At 39.0% G+C, this 21,972-nt stretch overlaps 3 protein-coding genes across 6 annotated transcripts in view; 1 reads left to right on the plus strand and 2 right to left on the minus strand.

The window, feature by feature from the left end:
• The window catches only part of LOC5520620 (exocyst complex component 7), a 37,998-nt gene extending 34,849 nt beyond the window's left edge, over nt 1-3,149 (minus strand). The window contains exons 1-5 of the mRNA XM_048720008.1: nt 3,014-3,149; nt 2,874-2,939; nt 2,566-2,665; nt 2,055-2,139; nt 1,753-1,858 (exon numbers count right to left, since the gene is read on the minus strand). Of these exons, the coding sequence (XP_048575965.1) occupies nt 1,753-1,858; nt 2,055-2,139; nt 2,566-2,665; nt 2,874-2,939; nt 3,014-3,064 (408 nt within the window). The 5' untranslated portion in view covers nt 3,065-3,149. The remainder of the gene's footprint in view (nt 1-1,752; nt 1,859-2,054; nt 2,140-2,565; nt 2,666-2,873; nt 2,940-3,013) is intronic.
• A 37-nt stretch (nt 3,150-3,186) lies between these two features.
• Nucleotides 3,187-15,380, plus strand: LOC5520509 (vacuolar fusion protein CCZ1 homolog). 2 transcript variants are annotated; one of them, XM_048720010.1, is made up of 17 exons: nt 3,187-3,321; nt 3,484-3,581; nt 5,621-5,714; nt 6,098-6,175; nt 7,837-7,884; nt 7,962-8,045; nt 8,370-8,421; nt 8,490-8,568; nt 9,239-9,283; nt 9,383-9,464; nt 9,817-9,875; nt 10,826-10,937; nt 11,026-11,059; nt 13,660-13,768; nt 13,952-14,095; nt 14,397-14,533; nt 15,213-15,380. In XM_048720010.1, the coding sequence occupies exons 1-16, from the start codon at nt 3,244-3,246 to the stop codon at nt 14,527-14,529; spliced, it is 1,329 nt and encodes a 442-aa protein (XP_048575967.1). In that variant the 5' UTR covers nt 3,187-3,243; the 3' UTR covers nt 14,530-14,533; nt 15,213-15,380. The 2 variants fall into 2 exon arrangements, with proteins under 2 accessions (XP_048575967.1, XP_048575966.1); XM_048720009.1 differs by having other exon boundaries at nt 14,397-14,524.
• A 315-nt stretch (nt 15,381-15,695) lies between these two features.
• Nucleotides 15,696-21,878, minus strand: LOC5520619 (protoheme IX farnesyltransferase, mitochondrial). 3 transcript variants are annotated; one of them, XM_048720011.1, is made up of 9 exons: nt 21,755-21,878; nt 21,533-21,684; nt 20,768-20,948; nt 20,211-20,335; nt 19,755-19,825; nt 19,325-19,416; nt 18,879-19,109; nt 17,061-17,405; nt 15,696-16,934 (listed from the first exon to the last, which is right to left on the minus strand). In XM_048720011.1, the coding sequence occupies exons 1-8, from the start codon at nt 21,777-21,779 to the stop codon at nt 17,074-17,076; spliced, it is 1,209 nt and encodes a 402-aa protein (XP_048575968.1). In that variant the 5' UTR covers nt 21,780-21,878; the 3' UTR covers nt 15,696-16,934; nt 17,061-17,073. The 3 variants fall into 3 exon arrangements, with proteins under 3 accessions (XP_048575968.1, XP_048575969.1, XP_032221574.1); XM_048720012.1 differs by having other exon boundaries at nt 15,696-16,929; nt 17,056-17,405; XM_032365683.2 differs by having other exon boundaries at nt 15,696-17,405.
• Between the last annotated feature and the right edge of the window lie 94 nt (nt 21,879-21,972).

A 21,972-nucleotide genomic window follows, 5' to 3' on the forward strand; every position in this document is an offset into this window, starting at 1 on the left:
GTCCATGACAATAATAATTGTGATGACGAAGACGATGATGATGGTGTTGGTGAGCATGGTACTGTCCATGACAATAATAATTGTGATGACGAAGACGATGATGATGGTGTTGGTGAGCATGGTACTGTCCATGACAATAATAATTGTGATGACGAAGACGATGATGATGGTGTTGGTGAGCATGGTACTGTCCATGACAATAATAATTGTGATGACGAAGACGATGATGATGGTGTTGGTGAGCATGGTACTGTCCATGACAATAATAATTGTGATGACGAAGACGATGATGATGGTGTTGGTGAGCATGGTACTGTCCATGACAATAATAATTGTGATGACGAAGACGATGATGATGGTGTTGGTGAGCATGGTACTGTCCATGACAATAATAATTGTGATGACGAAGACGATGATGATGGTGTTGGTGAGCATGGTACTGTCCATGACAATAATAATTGTGATGACGAAGACGATGAGGATGGTGTTGGTGAGCATGGTACTGTTCATGACAATAATAATTGTGATGACGAAGACGATGATGATGGTGTTGGTGAGCATGGTGGTACTGTCCATGACAATAATAATTGTGATGACGAAGACGATGATGATTGTGTTGGTGAGCATGGTACTGTCCATGACAATAATAATTGTGATGACGAAGACGATGATGATGGTGTTGGTGAGCATGGTACTGTCCATGACAATAATAATTGTGATGACGAAGACGATGATGATGGTGTTGGTGAGCATGGTACTGTCCATGACAATAATAATTGTGATGACGAAGACGATGAGGATGGTGTTGGTGAGCATGGTACTGTCCATGACAATAATAATTGTGATGACGAAGACGATGAGGATGGTGTTGGTGAGCATGGTACTGTCCATGACAATAATAATTGTGATGACGAAGACGATGAGGATGGTGTTGGTGAGCATGGTACTGTCCATGACAATAATAATTGTGATGACGAAGACGATGAGGATGGTGTTGGTGAGCATGGTACTGTCCATGACAATAATAATTGTGAAGACGATGAGGATGGTAATCTGCATCTGGAGCGGCACAGGCAGATAGCCAGGCGCTGGGGGGAGGGGTGGGGGTTGCGCTTATTTCAGTAGTTGAAGCAGCCGGTAACGGTGTTGGTTATTATACTTATGATATAGCGGTGGCGGTGGTGATAATGTTGGTCGTAATGGTGGTGATGATTGTGACTGTGGTTAAAATGGTACTGGTTGTGGTAATAATGATGATGATGATGGTGATAGTGGTAGTGATAATGATGGTAATGATGACACTCTAATGGTGATGATAATAATGATGATGATGATGATGATGAAAAAAATGGTAATAGTGTTGGTGCTGATAACAATGATGTTTTGGTCATGGTACTGTAATGTTGGTAATGATGATGATGATGATGATGATGATGGTGTGATGGTGGTGGAGATGATAATGGTTTGATAGTGGTGCTGATGAAAATGATGTTGTTGGTGATGATACTGCAGTGGTGGTGCTGATTGTTATGGTGAGGATGATGATTGTGGTGATGATGATGAAGATGATGATGATGATGATCATGTTGGTGTTGATGATTACATTAATGTTGTTGGTCATTATACTGTAATGACGATGATGATACTGATGATGATGGTGGTGTTGATGATTCCATTGATGTTGTTGGTCATGATACTGTAATGATGGTGATGATGATGGCAACAGTACTTTATCCATAAGGGTTAACCCACCAAATGGGTCATCTCCAGGCAGTTTGGATTATTCTGAGAGAAGAACTCAATGGCATCCAGCACTCTCTCAAGATTCTTGATATAAACATCCAGATGGCCAGTTGGGCTAAATAGAGAATAAAAAAAAATGTAAAATTCATCATACGACAAAGGTGGAGGTGGGAATTCATGGCGGGAAGAAAGAAAAGAAATCATAATTCTTTGAATTATTTTTTTTTCTGTAGATAATTGGAAAAACAAAAACTTGATCTTGAAAAGAAAATAATTATTTCTTCTGTAAAAAAATTTACTTGTCCACTTACGTGTCTCTAATGATGTGCTCAGTGTTGGCGTAGACGTGATGATAACTGATGACATGGTCAAGCGCTGACAGGGATTTGTCAATATCTTTGCTGTTGTTAAGGTATTTTTCACTGTACACTTATCAATAAAGAAAATGGGAGAAAACTTTATAAGATGAATACTTTTATCACAATGAAGAAAGCAGAAATTGGTACACAAAGTGTACACAAAAACAAGAGTAGGCTTTCCCATGAACTTTGCTGCAAACTCTTCAAAGAGATATGAGAGAGCACCAAGAAAGGGCAGACATTTAAAAGAGTATTGCTGTAGATGTATTCACTGGTGCCGGGCGTGTTCATAGGGGAGGGGGGAAGGGTGCGTGCATTACCCACTTGGCCGCCATAAAGTGGGTCATTTTTTATTAAAGGACTGTCGAATACTATGCTTTTTCCCTATGATTCCTATGACTGTGCAGCCCCCCCTCAGCAGATTCTGGGTGTGCGGCTCATCAAATCATTGGTAAGAGGATACTTGCTTGCCTTCTCTGTAAGTCCACCGTTTCTTTGTGCACAGGGACGATAGTATCTTCCAGCTTGTGGATACGGCTCTCAAATGACGACAAGATATCAAGCTGGTAATATAAATAATAAGCTCTGCTAAATAATTCTAATCTAATTGAATATAATTACTAAATGATATTAATTTAATATTTATTAAGCTTAATACTTTGACACTAGAACTATATTGCACGTATTCAAGTTATATATAACTTGAGTTGCTTAATTTAAGTTATTTCATACGGACGTTAAGAATGTCCTAATAAAGATTGCAGAGCTTACCATATTCCCAGTGATTGTGTCACTTTTCTTCAAGCTCTCCTTTAGGAACTTTAGAATCATTTGTTCCTATATCATAAAAACAAAAGGATGTCAATAAAACTATTCCAAACAAAAACAAACAGAAAGTAGATATCTCATACCTGGTTCAGCTTTCTCTCAATTTCCCGCTTTTTAACCGATATATCATCCATTTTTACCAAGACAAAAATTCCTCAAGCTTCTTAGCATAAAAATATTTCAACGGCAACCAAAAACACTTTCTCCTTTCAGAATTTGATGAATTTAAGTTTTCATCTTGCGAGCGGCCATTTTGGATTTCCGCCCTCGCGCCAACCGTATTCAGTCAGCGGTTACTCATATAAATAACAAGATGGCGGCCATGAAGACGACTCCTGGTCTTGTAAACTTCTTTATCTTTAACTCGACCTACGGACCAAGAGAAGGCGAGGTCAGTCCTTTTTAGCTACTCTGATCATATAGTAGTTCAATGAGTTGGATATTAGAATATTTGGCTTTGGAAGTTCAAGCTTCATTTCCGAGAACCGGTCCCTCACTGAAAGTGGCTCGTGGTTGGTTCCTAATTTACTTAATTATTTTTTAACCTTTAAAGGAACACGAGAAGATCATTCTGTACATACCGACAGAGGAGGATATTGATCGGAAGATCAAGACAATTGGACTTTGTGAGGCACTGGTGAAATTTACTGAGTAAGATATGCACATGTCTTTGAGTGACAGCCATCATTATGAAATGAAGGTAGTGGTACCTATTATCGGACAGTGCCCTATTATCGTACAATCGAAAAAAAATCTTAAATATCTCAAACAACAGGAAAACACGCTGAAAAATGACCCATCGAGTCAAAAAAACAACATTCAGAAAACATGTATTCCAAAGCTTTTTACGAGTGTTTCGCAAAACTAGCAATAATTTTCTCTCACGCACCGCAAAATGGCGATTGAAATCCTCTCTTTGACTTGAATATGCAAGGACGAAAAGAAGCCTTAAAAAAGTTCAAGAATTACCGATTGTGGTGAAAGTCGCTCGGCGAATCCGCCATTTTGTTGTTGATCTCCCAGAATGCTATTTGGCCTCTGTTTCTGTAGACCCTTCGGGATAGCTCGAATTGTTCGTACCTAACCTCGGTGCGCCATTATCGGACAGCCGAGCAATCATCGAACGATTCAAAGTAAATTTGAGCGATCAATGAGCAAACGCCCATTTCGCCTTGTTTTGAATCGCTTGCTATGGAGAGGAGAGTCTCAAACTAAAATCTGTCGTGAATTTTGCAAAGTACTTAGGTCAACAATTATTGTCTGCAAAATTTTACCGAAAATTGAGCAGGATTTTACTGTTGTTGTTTTTTAGAAGAAATCTGCTGCTCGACAATAGGGCTAGGGTGTCTGATAATAGGGCTAGGTATCCGATAATAGGGCTTTACAACACGTCTTACGAACGATTGTTTTCTCCCAAATTTAACCAGCCAATTTTTGTTAAATAGCTTGAATTATTATGTTTGATAATCAGTGATTTATAGTTGTTAAACCTCAATTGTGTTTTGATAATTATGGGTAAATCTAAAGTGGCCGATAATAGATACCATTACCTTATTAATAGGGTCCAACATTCCTTTGTGGGCTGGGCTCCCCCAAGTACTTTTCCGTCCCCTCCCTTCCTCCAGGTAGATCTATTTGTGTTAACTAGGGAAATATTGGGGTGACAAGTTTTTTTTTTAGGTGACCACAGAAAGAGTGAATACACATTACAGGGCCAATCAAAGGCAGTCCAAGCTCATTATATGTAATTTGACGGTCAAAATTCAAAATTTTAAAATTGTGTATTTATGAATAAAATGACTCGCAATGACTCACTTGTTGTGTTGTTTATTACTTGACCTAGTTTGATGCCATTCGGCAGGGATTTCATAGGGTTACTGAGTTTTCTTTCCCACTATAAATAAATAATTATATTGAATTTTGACCGTCAAATAACATATAATGAGCTTGGGCTGCCTGTGGGCCAATGGGACTTTACTCCTCAACTTTTAGAACAATACAGTAAATACAATACATTTTAGGTTGTCTATACTCTGTCATCCTGTATACACCTATTTTAAAAAGCGTTGTCAGTGCAAACAGCAAATGGCAATTGACAAATGGCAGGTCTACGACCAAAAGGACCCATGGATTTGTTCTGATTTCATACAAATATAAATAAAACATACAACCATCCATTTGATATAGTCAATATATATGGTTCTGAGTTTGCCTGAGTTCATTTATCACCTTTATTTTTACAAATAATTACTACCACCCTTAAACACCTTTTGGTCGTAGAACTGCCATTTAGCAATTGCCATTCACCATTGCACTGACAACCTTTATTGAAAGGGGTGTATAAATTTACTCCCTTCTGATGATCATGTGTGATTACTTAGTCTCTTTAAGGTGATTAAGTGTAGTTATTTAGTCTCTTTTAAGGTGATTAAGTGGGATTATTTAGTCTCTTTTAAGGTGATTATGTGTGATTATTTAGTCTTTTTTAAGGTGATTGTGTGATTATTTAGTCCCTTTTAAGGTGATTATGTGTGATTATTTATAGTATCTTTTAAGGTGATTATGTGTAATTATTAAGTCTCTATTAAGGTGATTGTGTGTGATTGGTAATCATGTGTGGTTATTTACTGCCTTTTAAAAAAGTTTTAAAATAATCAGGCTTGTGATGTTTTTTATGCTATTATATGTAGAACCTTTGCACCCGACAAGCCATGCGAGTCACTTCATACACAGAAGTCAAGACAGATCTTCTATCAACCAGAACCAGATTTCTGGATGATCATGGTATATAGATTTTGATGGCTCATCAAGGCTCTTTACTCCTTTACATGCTCTGACCCTTCATCTATATTAAGGGGTAAAATGCAATTCCGCTACCCTGGTTTGAGGGTCCCCTTCTCTTGGTTTAGTGGCGCCACACAGTAATGCCAGCTTGTGGCCTAATGAGCAACTAAACCAATAGGAGACAGTGGAACCAGGATAATAGGGCTTTGAATTAAGAGAGGGTTGTCAAGTGTTACTATGTATCTCCTGATTTTGTTTGGTCTGCATAAGACAACACATTTCTAATACAATTTGAAAGTCTCTTCTACTTCTGTGTATCTTGCAATTTGTAAACTATAAATAAAATTGTTAAGTAGATAACTTATGTATTTTTTTTGTTTTAGACTATCAGTATCCCATTTAGTGAGAAGATTGCCAAGGATGGGAAGAACACAATAGAATACCATTATGATGATGTCCTGGTAAAGACATCACTAATATCAGTAATCGGCTATACTAGACGCAATAACCAGTTACACTGGTAACAATAACCAGTTACACTTTTGACAATAACCAGTTACTTTAGTCACAATAACCAGTTTCTCTAGTCACAATAACCAGTTACACTAGTCACAATAACCAGCTACACTTTTAACAATGACCTGTTACACTAGTCACAATAACCAGCTACACTTTTGACAATGACCTGTTACACTAGTCACAATAACCAGTTACTCTAGTCGCAATAACCAGTTACTCTAGTCACAATAACCAGTTACACTTTTGACAATGACCTGTTACACTAGTCACAATAACCAGTTACACTTTTGACAATAACCAGTTACTCTAGTCAGGGCTTCTGGAATTACGCAGAAAAAATCTCAAAATTAAGCGGGATTCTTTGCTAAATTACTCGCTAAATTAGGCGGAAAATCAGTCATTACGCGCTATATTATGCGGGATTTTGCAATACATTTTTCTTTGAAAATCAAAATTTTGTGGGATTTTTTTTACTGAATTACACGCTAAATTACACGGAATATCAACTGTTACGCCCAAACTACATTTTGTACCTATAAAAGCACGAAATAACTTGAAAAAGTTATTTTTTTGCGTGAAAATATCTTAGGCAAGTTGTCATTGGCTCCTAGCCACCAGCCAATTAAAAATGGTATTTTATTATTAGGCCTAGGCCTTCGCGGTTTAGCAAAGAATGCTTAGTCATTTTATTTGTTTTTAATTCAGTTCGAAATATTGCACTCTTACGAAGAACATCTCTTTTCTTTTACGAGAAATAGAGGTAAGAACCCTAAAAGAACACATCAGCTGTGCAATTAAATTATTTGTCTTTCAAAATTTAGCCAAATTACGCGTGATTACGCAGAAATTTGTGGATTATGTGGATTATGCAGAAAAAGCCAAATTACGCGCTTCCGCACAAGTGCGTAATTCCAGAAGCCTTGTCTAGTCACAATAACCAGTTACTCTAGTCACAATAACCAGTTACACTAGTCACAATAACCAGTTACTCTAGTCACAATAACCAGTTACACTTTTGACAATGACCTGTTACACTAGTCACAATAACCAGTTACTCTAGTTACAAAAACAAGTTACTCTAGTCACAATAACCAGTTACACTTTTGACTATGACCTGTTACACTAGTCACAATAACCAGTTACAGTTTTGACAATGACCTGTTACACTAGTCACAATAACCAGTTACACTAGTCACAATAACCAGTTACACTAGTTACAAAAACAAGTTCATCTTGTCACAATAACCAGTTACACTTTTGACAATGACCTGTTACACTAGTCACAATAACCAGTTACACTTTTGACTCTGACCTGTTACACTAGTCACAATAGCAAATTGCACTGGTCACAAAAACCAGTCCATCTTGTCACAATAACCAGTTACACTTTTCACAATAACCAGTTACACCAGTTACAGTGTCATGTCCTGCTAGGGAACACAAGTATCAATAACCAGTTTTATAAAGCTGTCATTAAAGGTCCTAGATGCATAAATTCAACTAGTAAAAGGCTTCCAAGGGCTCTGCCCCCTTTTTAGATTGCTATGGCAACATAGTGGTGTGACTTACATTCCTGTATTTACCATTTTAAATATTTTTCCAGGATAACGTCCTAGATGCTGTTCTGAAACAATCTTATAAAATGTTTAAAGTGAGTGAAGAAAAAGCAAAATCAGGATATCCCAATCAGATCTAAGGATAACCAATCAACCTGCATCTTTTTTTTAGCTTTTCAATGGTCCATTTAATTATCTATCTGAGACCTATGGCCGTGAGGCTCTGAAGAAGAGATCAGAATACTTCTTTCTTTCTGTAAGTAATGGACTCACATGTAACAGCAGTTCTTGTTGTTGTAATATTATAAATTCAAATTCATAAAAAAAAGTTAAGAAGACAAGGGTGGGTCAAGTGAAGGTGGCTTGGGTTGATGCCTATCCACCATCTATTTAGGCGAATTCTTGTTTTTTTTATCCATCCCCCTTTATGTTCATTTTCTAGCACCCCCTCCCTCCCATTATAGAAATGGCAATGGTCATTGGTTGGAAAATTTCTTAAGACTATTTCACCAAACAAAAATAATGTCTACACTGTAAAATTGCACTTCTTCTGATTAACATTCTGTTTTTCCTATTCCAGTATTTGCAGACTCTCAATTTCTCAAGTTTTGACTTACTAGATATCTTTGCAGGTAATGTCTTTGTCTTCTATAGTTGTCATAATGCAATGTTGCTAATAAACAGTGTTTGTTTGTTGTAGGTATTCAATTCCTCCCTTTGGATAAGAATACCTTCCTCAAAATACAGTCATTTGTGAACTTAATAGAACATACCTTCAGGTAAAAAACATGTTACCACATTTTTTTGTTAAAAGATACACATTTCCCCCTCCAAATTCTTGCATTACGAGTATTGCCACTGTCATTGAAAAGCAAGTCCTTCTGTTGAGCACGGCTGCTTCTGAATAATACATTAGAGGTTTCATTTAGGTCGGAGGAACCACCAGCTACTTTTTTCCTAGCCCCAGCTAGTTTTTAAAAAAAGTTGATTAAAGTTTTATTTGAACTAATAAAATAACTTTCATCCCCTACTTATCAATCTTCTCCACCTACTAATCCTCGCAAACTCAGAGGTATTTCCCTCTAACCTTTCACTAGCCACCTACTCTGAAACTAAATGAAATCCCTGATACATCATCATTATCATCACTGTTATTGTCAGCAAAAACTACCATAGTATCCATCATAATCTTTTTATAATTCCATCAGTAGAACTAAGAGTAGCAGTTACAATTCCTATTAAATTCACTGACATTGATTACCATTGTTATCATTATCATCATCATATTATCAAATGGCATTCAAATTGATTTTATGGCTTTGAAAAATGATTGGCAGAGGGCATGTGCCAGCATTCCCTCCCCCAACTCTCCTGCTCTCCTGCCTTCTCCTGCTACTATACTGATGAAGTATCATTTATCCTATTTGTCATATTTTTATCTATTTTTAGTCAAATCAAGTACACCGCATTTCTGTATTCAGATAAGTTGGTCTGGTAAGCTTTATTCTTTCTTTTAAACTTTTTGTAAACATATTTGCAATAAAATTTAAAGTGAATGATTTGCATTCAATATTCAAGTGATGTTTGTTGTAGGAGTGGGCTGGAGCAAGAAGACATGAGAATTCTTTACAAGTACCTGGTCACTAGCTTATTTCCAGCCACTATTGACAGTGAGGTAAGTCTCATATATTTGTTTAGAACAAATGTATAGCAAATTAGGTGTGTTCAACAAGAATCAAACTCCCTAAGAGATAGAAACTTCAAACCTAAAACTTGAGTTTTTTAGGGTTTTCTGCACTTGGTTGTACTAGCTACACTTGTAGCAGAAATTTCATGATCATTTCAATGCAGAAATGGTGTCCTGTTTGTAAATCTACTTTTCTCTTGTTCGTACCAAGCTCAAGATACCCTTTGGCCAAAACCTTAAAAGGCCTTAATAGCCTAAAAGGGATAGAAGCATATGACTTTCCCTTCCTTTGGCTATACTGCCGTGCATATCATTATCAACATGTTCTCTCTGATCTCAGTTGGCAGATAGATCCTCACAAGGCTATGTGGTCATCCAACCTAAATCTCACCATGGCAGGTCTGCTTGATCATGAATTGTTTACATGTTCGGCTGAGATAAGGTCCAAACGGCTACCCAACTCACGATGTTCTCTAAATACCCATGTTAGGCTGAGATAAGTTCCAAACGGCCAACAGATAGCTACCCAACTCACGATGTTCTCTAAATACCCATGTTAGGCTGAGATAAGGTCCAAGCGGCCAACAGATAGCTACCCAACTCACAATGGTCTCTAAATACCCATGTTAGGCTGAGATAAGGTCCAAACGGCCAACAGATAGCTACCCAACTCACGATGTCCTCTAAATACCCATACCTATAGCCCTTGGGTATTATTAGATATTATTATATTATTATTTTTAGATATTATTATATTATATTGCTAGTAATTTATTCTTTGACTGCAAATGGGAGGAATGAACCAAATCTAACTTCTTTTAGGTTAAAACAATTCCCTAGATACCAATATATATGTTGTTAGAGCCTTTACCAGCCACCATTTTGTTATCCTAGCAAAAAATAGTGTTAAAGAGAAGTATTCATTTCCATTCACTGATTTGGGGGAACCATTGCAATATTTTCTTTTATTGAATTTGGAAAATAAAGTATTAATTTTTTTGTAGATAAAAACAATAACAATGCTGTGGCTGAGAAGGGCTCTTTAAGTCCGTGAATCCGATTTGCGTGACACTGTTGTTTTGTTTTTATTTTGAATGTTTAGAACTCCCATCATTTTGGAAAATATACCTTGCCCAGCATTGTTTGATAACTTAGAAATATAAATGAGCTGATTTCATTGTAGGATGGATTAAATTTCAGCATGATTCAAACGGATTTAATTCGCATGCATGGGGGTTTCATAGCCTACAAAACCAGGCGTCACGCAAATCGGATCGACTGGCTTTAAACATTTTATCTATTTTTTTTTCTTTTATCTGATTGTTTAACATCCACTTACTAATTTCAAGGTTTGTTACTGGACCTCCGGACTTGAAGGACATCCCAACACCAAGAAAACCTCCCCGGATATTCGTGAACACCGACACTGAACAAGAGGAGCTGCTTCTAATTTGCTACAAGGTTTGCACACAAGCAACACTGGCCACTGTCATTGTGCCATGTTTTTCAATAGATGGTTACACCATGGTAACACAATACTGTTTTGCAGGCTTTGGACGCGACCATTTGCCTGCTAGTTTCAGGTGAGTTTGACCACAAACACGCGCGTGTCTATGTGGATATACCCCCCTGCGCTTGACGTGTCTGGTCCTTGACGTGTCTGTATCTGGTTCAGAACAAAAATGATTAGTGAAAGCATAAGCTGATAGTCGTCATTACAAATAATTGTGAAAATAAAATAAGGAATGATAGATATACAAAGATAAAAAAAGTGTTTGAAAAATGCGCGCAAACCAACCAGCGTCATCAATCGAAATTGTGTAGAAACGGTGAGTGATGCGCGCAAAAGATAAAGGAACGCGCGTCATCAATTGGAATTGTGAAAAAAACAATGAGTGATCCGCGCAAAAGATAAAGGACGCGCGTCATTACTTGGAATTGTGAAGGAAACAATGAGTGATGCGCGCAAAAGATAAAGGACGCGCGTCATGAATTGGAATTGTGAGGGAACAATGAGTGATCCGCGCAAAAGATAAAGGACGCGCGTCATCAATTGGAATTGCGAGAAAACAATGAGTGATGTGTGCGAATGATAAACGAACGCGCGTCATCAATTGGAACTGTGAGAAAACAATGAGTGATGCGCGCAAATGATAAAGGAACGCGCGTCATCGATTGGAATTGTGAAAAAAAACAATGAGTGATCCGCGCAAAAGATAAAGGACGCGCGTCATTACTTGGAATTGTGAAGGAAGCAATGAGTGATGCGCACAAAAGATAAAGGACTCGCGTCATAAATTGGAATTGTGAGGGAACAATGAGTGATCCGCGCAAAAGATAAAGGACGCGCGTCATCAATTAAATTTGTGAGAAAACAATGAGAGATGTGCGCGAATGATGTATTCGCGTCATCAAATGTAATTGTGAGAGAATAATGAGAGATGCGCGAAAATGATAACCAAACGCGCGTCTTCAATTAAAATTGTGAGAAAACAATGAAAGATGTGCGCGAATTATGTATTCGCGTCATCAAATGGAATTGTGAGAGAACAATGAGAGATGCGCGAAAGTGATAACCGAACGCGCTTCATCAATCGGAATTTTGAGAAAACGATGAGTGATGTGCGTAAATGATAAACGAACGCGCGTCATCAGTTGGAACTGTGAGAAAACAATAAAGGCCCTGTCACACGTAGACTTTTCGGCTGCAACTTGTCTTGCAAAAAAATTGTTGCAGGTCGCACGCGTATTTTTTTGCGTGTGACACCTCCTTTGCAACTTGTTTTGCATTTCTCAAAGTCGCACGAAAAGTAGAATGCTCTTCTACTTTCTGTAACAAATTGTTTAAAGTCGCAGGAAAAACTTCACATGTGACAGCGCGCGTTCGACCTGCAACAATTTTTTTGCGAGACAAGTTGCAGCCGAAAAGTCTACGTGTGACAGGGCCTTAAGTGATGCGCGCAAATGATAAACGAACGCGCGTCATCAATTGGAATTGTGAGAAAACAATGAGAGGTGTGCGCAAGTGATAAACGAACGCGCGTAATCAATTAGAATTGTGAGAAAACAATGAGAGATGTGCGCGAATGATGAACGCGCGTCATAAAAAAAAATGAGAGATGTGTTAAAATAATAAACGAACGCGCGTCATCAATTGGAATTGTGAGAAAACAATGAGAGATGCGCCCAAATGATAAGCAAACGCGCGTCATAAATTGTAATTGTGAGAAAACAATGAGAGATGTGCACAAATGATAAACGAACGCGCGTCATCAATTGGAATTGTGAGAAAACAATGAGAGATGCGCACAAATGATGAATGAACGCGCGTCATCAGTTGCAATTGTAAGAAAACAATGAGAGATGCGCACAAATGATAAACGAACGCGCGTCATCAATTGGAATTGGGAGAAAACAATGAGAGATGCGCACAAATGATTAACGAACGCGCGTCATCAGTTGGAATTGTGAGGAAACAATGAACGATGTGCGCGAATGATGAATACGCGTCATCAGTTGGAATTGTGAGGAAACAATGAACGATGTGCGCGAATGATGAACGCGCGTCATCAGTTGGAATTGTGAGAAAACAATGAACAATGTGCGCGAATGATGAACGCGCGTCATCAATTGGAACTGTGAGAAAACAATGAACGATGTGCGCGAATGATGAACGCGCGTCATCAGTTGGAATTGTGAGGAAACAATGAACGATGTGCGCGAATGATGAACGCGCGTCATCAGTTGGAATTGTGAGGAAACAATGAACGATTTGCGCGAATGATGAACGCGCGTCATCAGTTGGAATTGTGAGAAAACAATGAACGATGTGCGCGAATGATGAACGCTCGTCATCAGTTGGAATTGTGGGAAAACAATGAGTGATGCGCGCAAATGATAAACGAACGCGCGTTATCAATTGGAATTGTGAGAAAACAATGAACGATGTGCGCGAATGATGAACGCGCGTCATCAGTTGGAATTGCCATTTTGTTATCCTAGCGTTCCGCATCCTAGCTACGCCACGGCTCGTTTTAGATGAATATTTTTATATTCCTCCTTATAATTTGTCTTCCAATTTGGGGTAAAGACAAAGTGGCCGCGAAAAACCGGTTTTTATAGGAGCGCTTACACGACTCCTTTGTCACCAAGAGTTTTTTCCTTATCAAATATCCCCTTTCAGCGCCATTCCCGACTCTGGACTTCTTCAAGAAGCTGGACATGTTTATTGGCCCGCAGCTCACCACACTTGCTAACGTCATCTGTGAACAGTCCTCGAAAAAATCGCTAAGGTACAATTCGACCTTCTTCTTTTCAAGATTGTCAGCAATGTTCGAATAGCAAGAATGAGCCCTTTCAGTCATGTCTTTATCTCAGCTCCGACCAGCTGTATCGCTACATTTACTTCAATCACACCTCCCCTAATCTCCCAACATTGACAGCAATGACCCCTTTCGGTCATGTCTTTATTTCAGTTCCGATCAGCAGTATCGCTACATTTACTTCAACCACATGAACCTGGCCCAGAAGTCGACGATTCACTCCAAGAAGGCGTCCGTGGCGGGCGTGTCGCCCGAGATTATGAGACTCTTGGGTGACATCAGCGCCGACTTCAACAGGTACCAGAAAAAACAGGTCTGCACATGGTATTGGAGGCGCACAGGCAGGTAGCCCGGGGCTGTGGGGGGGGGGGGGGGGGGGGAGGGGGGTTGTGGCATTTAATTCAGTTGTTGAAGCGGTGGTTATGATGGTAATACCTGTGGTGATAGAATTGATTATTTTTATGATATTGATATGTTGGTGGTGGTGATGATGATGATGATGATGATGATGTTGATGATGATGATGATGATGGTTGTACTCATGTTATGAGTAATGATTATTGTGGTGGTAATTATTATTACGCAATCATGTAATCAGTTTCCAAGAAGACGGTGAGACGTACGTCAAGACGATGTCCGACTGTTGGGTCGTCGGACGAAAGTCAGACCAAAGAGAATTCTTCGTCATACTTAACCAGAAGAGCGCCAACCTCATAGAAATAAACGGTTAGTTAGGTTAGTCATCACATAGTTGTTTTGAGACATAGCGTGTGTATGTTGCTCACTTGAAATGTACCACCCCATACCCCCCCCCCCCCCCCCCGCCACACAGACACACACACACACGATGGCCGAAGGTCTACTTTCGGTTCTCAATAGACGTGCTATTTGTAGACAAAACTATAAAGCATAAGCTAGATCACTCTGGCATGCAGCCAAATCCAACAATAAACGTCCCGTGGAGATACTGTAAAGTCATAAAAAATTCGTCTTTGTTCCCGTAAGGCATAACAGGATTGGCTGGATTACCTCATTGTTCTATTGTATTCTCGTTCTATTGTTTTGTTTCCCATTGATTTGTCTGTGGTGCATCAATCCAATGTGGTGAAATCTTCTGATAGCTTCTGCATGACTCTGTTGAGAAACATTGAGCAACCTCATTAGGTTTATACATGAATTTGTGAAATAAGTATGTATTGGTGTTTTGGGGGCTTCAAGGGAGGGTCTTCTAAGAAAAATTGGCATTGGCTTTTATCGGGTAGAAGTAGAACGACTTTCTGCAACAATCTTTTTCGACAACTTGGATGATTTTGTTGCTCGTACTATATCACCGTACTATAAGATGATTTTATCGGGTTATACTGAGGAGTTGTTGATTGAGTATTAAGATTGCTTTTATTTGTTTATCTTGCAGAAGAAGTGAAGAAACTAAGCTCATGCCATTTTAACAACATCTTCTTCATGGACTAGATGGCTCAAGATCGCACGTTAGAATTCAAAGATTGTACATAGAGATTATATTTGACTGATAAATTGTAAGTAGCGGTATTGAAAACAAATTACACACGAGGTCTGGCCACTATTCGTTTTCAACACTATTTTTCTTCGATGGAAGTTTTAATACTTGTTTATGACAAGGCAATATTACAGATTCAGCTTAGACCCATAAGGGTGCTAGGGCGAAGGGAATGATTAAAATTCAGTTGCTCCTTCCCTCCCCCCCCCCCCCCCCATAAAATGCAATATTCCCGAAAGCCACAGGCCATCTATGCCGATTTTTCAAGATGGCAGATAGCAAAATCTTAGTAAAACTTATTTTCCTTCACCATAAAAAAATCAATCAAAGATGAACCGTTTATTGTTTGGACTGCTATATGAGCTCAATCAAAATCAACAATTCAATAATTAATTCCTTTTATTTTTACAGTAAAAACGTTATTTCTTTAGTACTTTATCTTAATATATATTAAGAAATTGGACTCAAAAACACCTTATTTCTGCGCGAGATTGGTCTCGCCTTAGTTTGCATCCTTTGATTACAGTTCTCAAGATAAGGGAGGTCCTGTGTAATTGAAGCGCGAAAGCGAGGCTTAGGCATTGAGAAGTCGTTGCTTGTTTACAGCTGTCTATTTTCACCAAATTATTTAGCTTAGTAAAGCAAGTAACAGTAAAAGAAGTAAAACAAGTTGACGACTGCAGACTCTAACCTGCCATAGCCTTGCTTTTGCTACCAAATTACTCTGGGAAACGGTCCTTAGGAACGATTAAAATATTTATATATTCAAACAAACAATTGTTCAAACAATCCTCTCTCCTTTTTCTTTCTATTATATTATACTATTCCTTAGTTACGCACTAATTGATAACATTTTAATCGGTCTTAGTGGCCGACCATTTTACTATTCAAGGCCCTACGGGTCTAAAATCATTTCCTGCATCGTTTGGTCCAGAGTCCCAACACAAGCCTCCCTAACAGGCGTTTTGAGGCAGTCGTCGCAGGGAGTGAGCGACCTGCCTTAAAATGCGTATGAGGAAGCATACCCCAGCACATGATAAAAAATATCTTGGACTCCCCTGAAGGTTAAATGGTTCTCGACCAAAAACAAACGGTTATAAATAGTTTTAAAATCTATCATCAAACATCATCTCACAACCCCCTTGGCCCCAATGCATTTGCCACACAAACGCCAAAAATAAACGTTTGTTTTGCCAAGTTAATAAACTTTTTTTTTGGCATTATCATATCATATTATAATCATCCAGCCTTTTTTTCTACTCCTTGCTGCTGATGATGACATCATAAGTGGTGATAAAGCCTCAAAGCAGTGCAGGCTTCTAAAGAATGGTCACCATAGTATTTCCACTACCACTCCTGAGAACTGTATTCAAACTTGCGCTAATGATGATTATGATGATGATGATGATGACATCATAAGTGGTGATAAAGCCTCAAAGCAGTGCAGGCTTCTAAAGAATGGTCACCATAGTATTTCCACTACCACTCCGGAGAACTGTATTCAAACTTGCGCTAGTGATGATTATGATGATGATGATGATGACATCATAAGTGGTGATAAAGCCTCAAAGCAGTGCAGGCTTCTAAAGAATGGTCACCATAGTATTTCCACTACCACTCCTGAGAACTGTATTCAAACTTGCGCTAGTGATGATTATGATGATGATGACATCATAAGTGGTGATAAAGCCTCAAAGCAGTGCAGGCTTCTAAAGAATGGTCACCATAGTATTTCCACTACCACTCCTGAGAACTGTATTCAAACTTGTGCTATACTGTCGACGAGTAACACCCCTTCTGTCTGCTTCTGTTTTGGCTTCTTATGAAACATGACCAGCAACATCAACACAGGCAGATGGAGCAAACTGAACCGAAACAGTTTCCGGCTCGAATTACTGTCCGAGTCGCGGTAGAATTTGTAGGCAAGAAACGTGAGCCACGCGTTGAGAGGTAACGTATCAAGAGCCAGCCACCAGCTCGTGACGTCACACACGGGGAGCAGGGTGCATAGACCAATCAGAGACAAGGAGTGGCGTAATGCAACACGGCGGCACAGAGCCGGATCTGTCACGCACATCATACGGTAACCAGCTGAAAAAGAGAGGAAAACATAAACAAATGATTTTATTGTACAGAGATTACTATACAATACCCTGGTTCCAGAGCATCGAACGTCTCTCTATTTAGTGAACCTAGCATAAATCAAAATAACTCTTCGAGAGGCCAGAGCTTCGTGACTTCGTGTACGTCTGAGGCTCTGGGACCATGGTAACTATAAAAGCATCTAAGGGCTTCACGTGCGTATGACTACGTCAATGTACAGATACAGATTTCTTCACGCAGTGTCACCAGTTTACTTCCGGAGGTCCGACGGAAACCTCAACCGTTAAAAGACAACATAATCTATTAAAATCCGCGCTAATTAACAGGCCATCCGCTCTAAATTATCATCTCATCCACAAAGAAACATCAAATAGACATTTTGAAATATTTTTCGCGTTTTCATCGGTGATTGTTACGTAACCGACCGGAAGTAAACTGGTGACAATGCGGCTTTAACAATGAGTGTGAGTTGGTGTGTGTCAAAAAAAGATTGTACCGCCGACCAGCTTCCCCGGCGGTTCTTTTACGTCTTCAAACACTGACCAATGAAGTGCAGTGAGAGGCGGGACCCCCGTCTTAACGTCCTTATCCGAGAAGACGAGAGATTCAAAGTCCGCATTGGACAATATTTTTTTTTTTACTAATTCTTGTTTTCTAAGTGTTTCAATTTTTGTCATAATCGTTATTGATAACGCGCGTCAATTCGATCATTTGCGCGCATCACTCATTGTTTTCTCACAGTTCCAATTGATGACACGCGTTCGTTTGTCATTTGCGCGCATCACTCATTGTTTTCTCACAGTTCCAATTGATGACGCGCGTTCGTTTATCATTTGCGCGCATCACTCATTGTTTTCTCACAGTTCCAATTGATGACGCGCGTTCGTTTATCATTTGCGCGCATCACTCATTGTTTTCTCACAGTTCCAATTGATGACACGCGTTCGTTTATCATTTGCGCGCATCACTCATTGTTTTCTCTCAATTCCAATTGATGACGCGTTTTCGTTTATCATTTGCGGGCATCACTTATTGTTTTCTCACAATTTCAATTGATGATGCGCGTTCATCTATAATTTGCGCGCATTGCTCATTGTTTCTTGCAATCCAATTGATGAGGGTGTTCAAATATCATTTGTTCGCATATCTATTTTTTCATGATTTCAGCTGATGAATTGCGTTAGTCTATCATCTGCGCGGGTTCCTTGATCATTTACAAGCATTGCTTATTGTTACCACACAATTCCAATAGATGATGCAAATTTGTTTACCATTAGCGCGCCTTGCACATTGTTTTTGCTCACTGTTTTCTCACAATTTTAATTTGTGACAAACGTTCGTTTGACATTTGCGTGCACTGTTCATTGTTCTCCCACACTTTGTAATTGGAAAAAGTGTGTCCCATGTAAACTTACTTATTTTGTACTTTTATTAACTATGAAGTAGAAAATGATTACAGACCTCTAGAGTAGTCTGGCCTTAGATTCCAGCTCAGTGCATTGAAGTGGGGGAACTGCCACGAGTACAGAAGACCCGCAAACACAAATGCTCCAGGATGAAGGGTGCCAGTACATGCCGCCCATCCCATAAGAGGAGGAAGAGCCCCTACTACAGACCCCACCCATGTATTAGCGATACTGAGGCGCTTCATGGGCGTGTAAATGCATGTGTAGAGAGCAATGTTGAAAGCACCTGTGATAAACAATAACAGCTAGGATTACAATCACTACTGTTGATTGCCAATTATGCATCCTTCCAAGAGAAAGTGGAAATGCTTCAAATCAATAATTAAAATCAAAAGGAGTCATTGAGGGTATAGATATAAAGGGAAATGGTTGAATAAACAGATATCACTGTTCCAGTCAAAGTGGGTTAGCTGCATTAAACAAAAAAACAAACATTTTTACCTAACAAAGCAGTGAGGGTGTTGACTTCGAGCAAGAGGGTAGCCACCCCTAGACTGCCGGAGACGACTCCAAATGACAGGACATGCAGAGGACTGAAAAAGATTTGAACACCATCAATCACAAGACTGATTGATTGAAAATTAGAGTGATGTGAAATGAGCCTTTAAAATCAATTTGTCCGGTAAAAGCACCTTAAAGTGCATGGTTAAATACGATAATAAATGAGCACTCGCTAAGTACTGTATATAACACATAGAGAACCATACTCAGTTGTGCCTTAACTAAGGCACATGGTTATGTTCAACACAAAATAAAACTCACATACGGTAATAGTTTAGTTAATAATGCTTTAGCTACAAGTTATGGAGATTTTGCCTAAAACATTTACACATTACAAAAATATAAGTTGAAATTGGGACACAAAACAAACCTTAGCAGGCCTCGGACAAGAACTCTGTTTTTAGTTCTGTTCATCTGTGAATCAAAGGGGACTTCCAACCACTGAAAAAATACAAGAAAAAATACATTGGAATCTCCATATAATGGACCTTCATTAAGAGGCACACCACATAATGTACACATGGTGTTTAACACAGGTGCATAGCCAGGTTTAGTTGAGGGGCTGCGCAGTCATAGGTATCATAAGAAAAAAGCATAGTATTTGAAGGTTCCTTAATAAGAAATGACCCACTTTTTGGCCGCCAGGGGGGTGCATGCACCCTGCGCACGTCCTGTGTTCGCGCCTGTAATAAAATCACCCCATTATGGTAAACCTCCACCTACCAGACACCCCCATTTAATATCAGGCACTTTTCAAAATCCCAAGGGTGTCTGTTTATAAAGGTACCACTGTACATGGATATAGTAGTGCAGTGGCAGACCTCACCTGATTGAAAGAGTTGGCCGCAGCAGAGCACAAGCCTGTGCCTAGTGATGCCCACAAAAAGGTGTCCAGATACATAGGGGCAGGGGCCAAGGCATATCCAGCCATTGCTGTCAACACAACCATTCCTACGCAGACACAAATGTGTATCTTGATGTTAGGCAATCAACTTTCATCAAAAGACAGTGTTCTAATAATTTTTCAAAATCAAAGAAAAAGCACTATGGTTTCTATAACCTTATAATTAAGCTAGAAAATCATCCAAGCTTCCTTTAAGGGAAAAATGATTGTAAAATTTAAAATTTCATGATCACTAAGACCTGAGAATAGCTTTTGGCAAGTTCTCATGGTGACGGCATTGGCCATTTCACTGCACATGGCAAAGCCAATGATAGGTCAAGGGGGGATGATTGACTACCTCTTATTCCTGACAAGGATATGAATTTCTTATTAACAGAAGTTGCAGAATTATGAATGTGGAAAAAGAGACTTCAAGGGACAAATGGTGTCCCGTCATCTAATGATAAATCTCTTTCTTATCAAAGTTAATGATGCCAAACCTGAGAGCCTGATCTTGGATAATCTAGCATAGTATCCCGGTAGAAGCTTTAAATCAAATCTCTGCTCTATCCATAGCTCTTCATCTGAGGTATCAACAGCAGTCCCCTTCTTTGCAATAACCTCTTCAAGTGTTTCCTTCTTTGAGAGCGTCTTAACAATACTTGACGTTGATGACTGCAACTGATAAAAGAAATTAAAGTTAGAGCCTATGGGAGTTTATATTTTGTTTGAAACAGAGATTCAACGACATTCTTAACTACTTCCCTTCCATACTGTCTGTAAAGTTGCACGTATCTTGGCATATTATTTAGCATTTTGTCAGTCAACTGTCTGTATTCAACCTATCAGTTACCATGGTATATCTTCTCATCACAATTCCAGTATAAATATCACACTGCACCTAAGGTTCATATTGTTTTACTATATACTTCTACTCTTGTGTAGAGTATATTTAATACCTCTTAGCTTAATCTAATCTTATGTTAAACTCCAGGGTCCATACATTATGTAAACTATATCACATTTAATGCACTTATAACCTCTTTCTACTCGGCGCAACTTCCCTTTGTATGAGCTCATACTTGGATTACAATATCACAGCCCAGCACAGCCATATAAAGGTGAATGATGGCGATCACTAAACAGTATCATCTAAATAGTAGAGATTATAGCAACCACAAGATGTGTCTAAGGTAGGTACTAGGTACTAAAAAGCTTAAGTCTTTACTCCAACAACATAAAAAAGAAACATAGATTACACTTACACATCTTAGCGTCGCATTTCCATATATAAAGAATCTCTTTTCGCAGATCCTGTTGTTGTGACGGCCTTTAGCTAGGCAAGTAAAACGTCTCGTGATGAGAATGTTCACATCTCTCCTCCACGATGGTGTTACACAACACAATCGAGGCGACCCTGCAAAATGACAATCCTTCCATATAAAAAGCATCAAGATGCTAGCTAAACCATCAAAGTTTATACTCACTGCATATGAATACACGGGGGTACATGGTATTTTTCTAATCTCCGTTTTTTCGCGACCATTTTCGTGGGCCTTGTACCCACATGCCGGCCGCCATCTTGTTTGCTGGGAATCTACCGAGGGAGGGGTATGGAAAGTTGCATTATTTGATTTGTTTGTCAATTTTACAATAAAGCTCACAAAAATACTCATATTACCCTAAACCATAAAGAAACTATTTC

The sequence above is a fragment of the Nematostella vectensis genome, chromosome 12 (genome assembly GCF_932526225.1).
Source record: "Nematostella vectensis chromosome 12, jaNemVect1.1, whole genome shotgun sequence".
NCBI lineage: Eukaryota > Metazoa > Cnidaria > Anthozoa > Actiniaria > Edwardsiidae > Nematostella > Nematostella vectensis.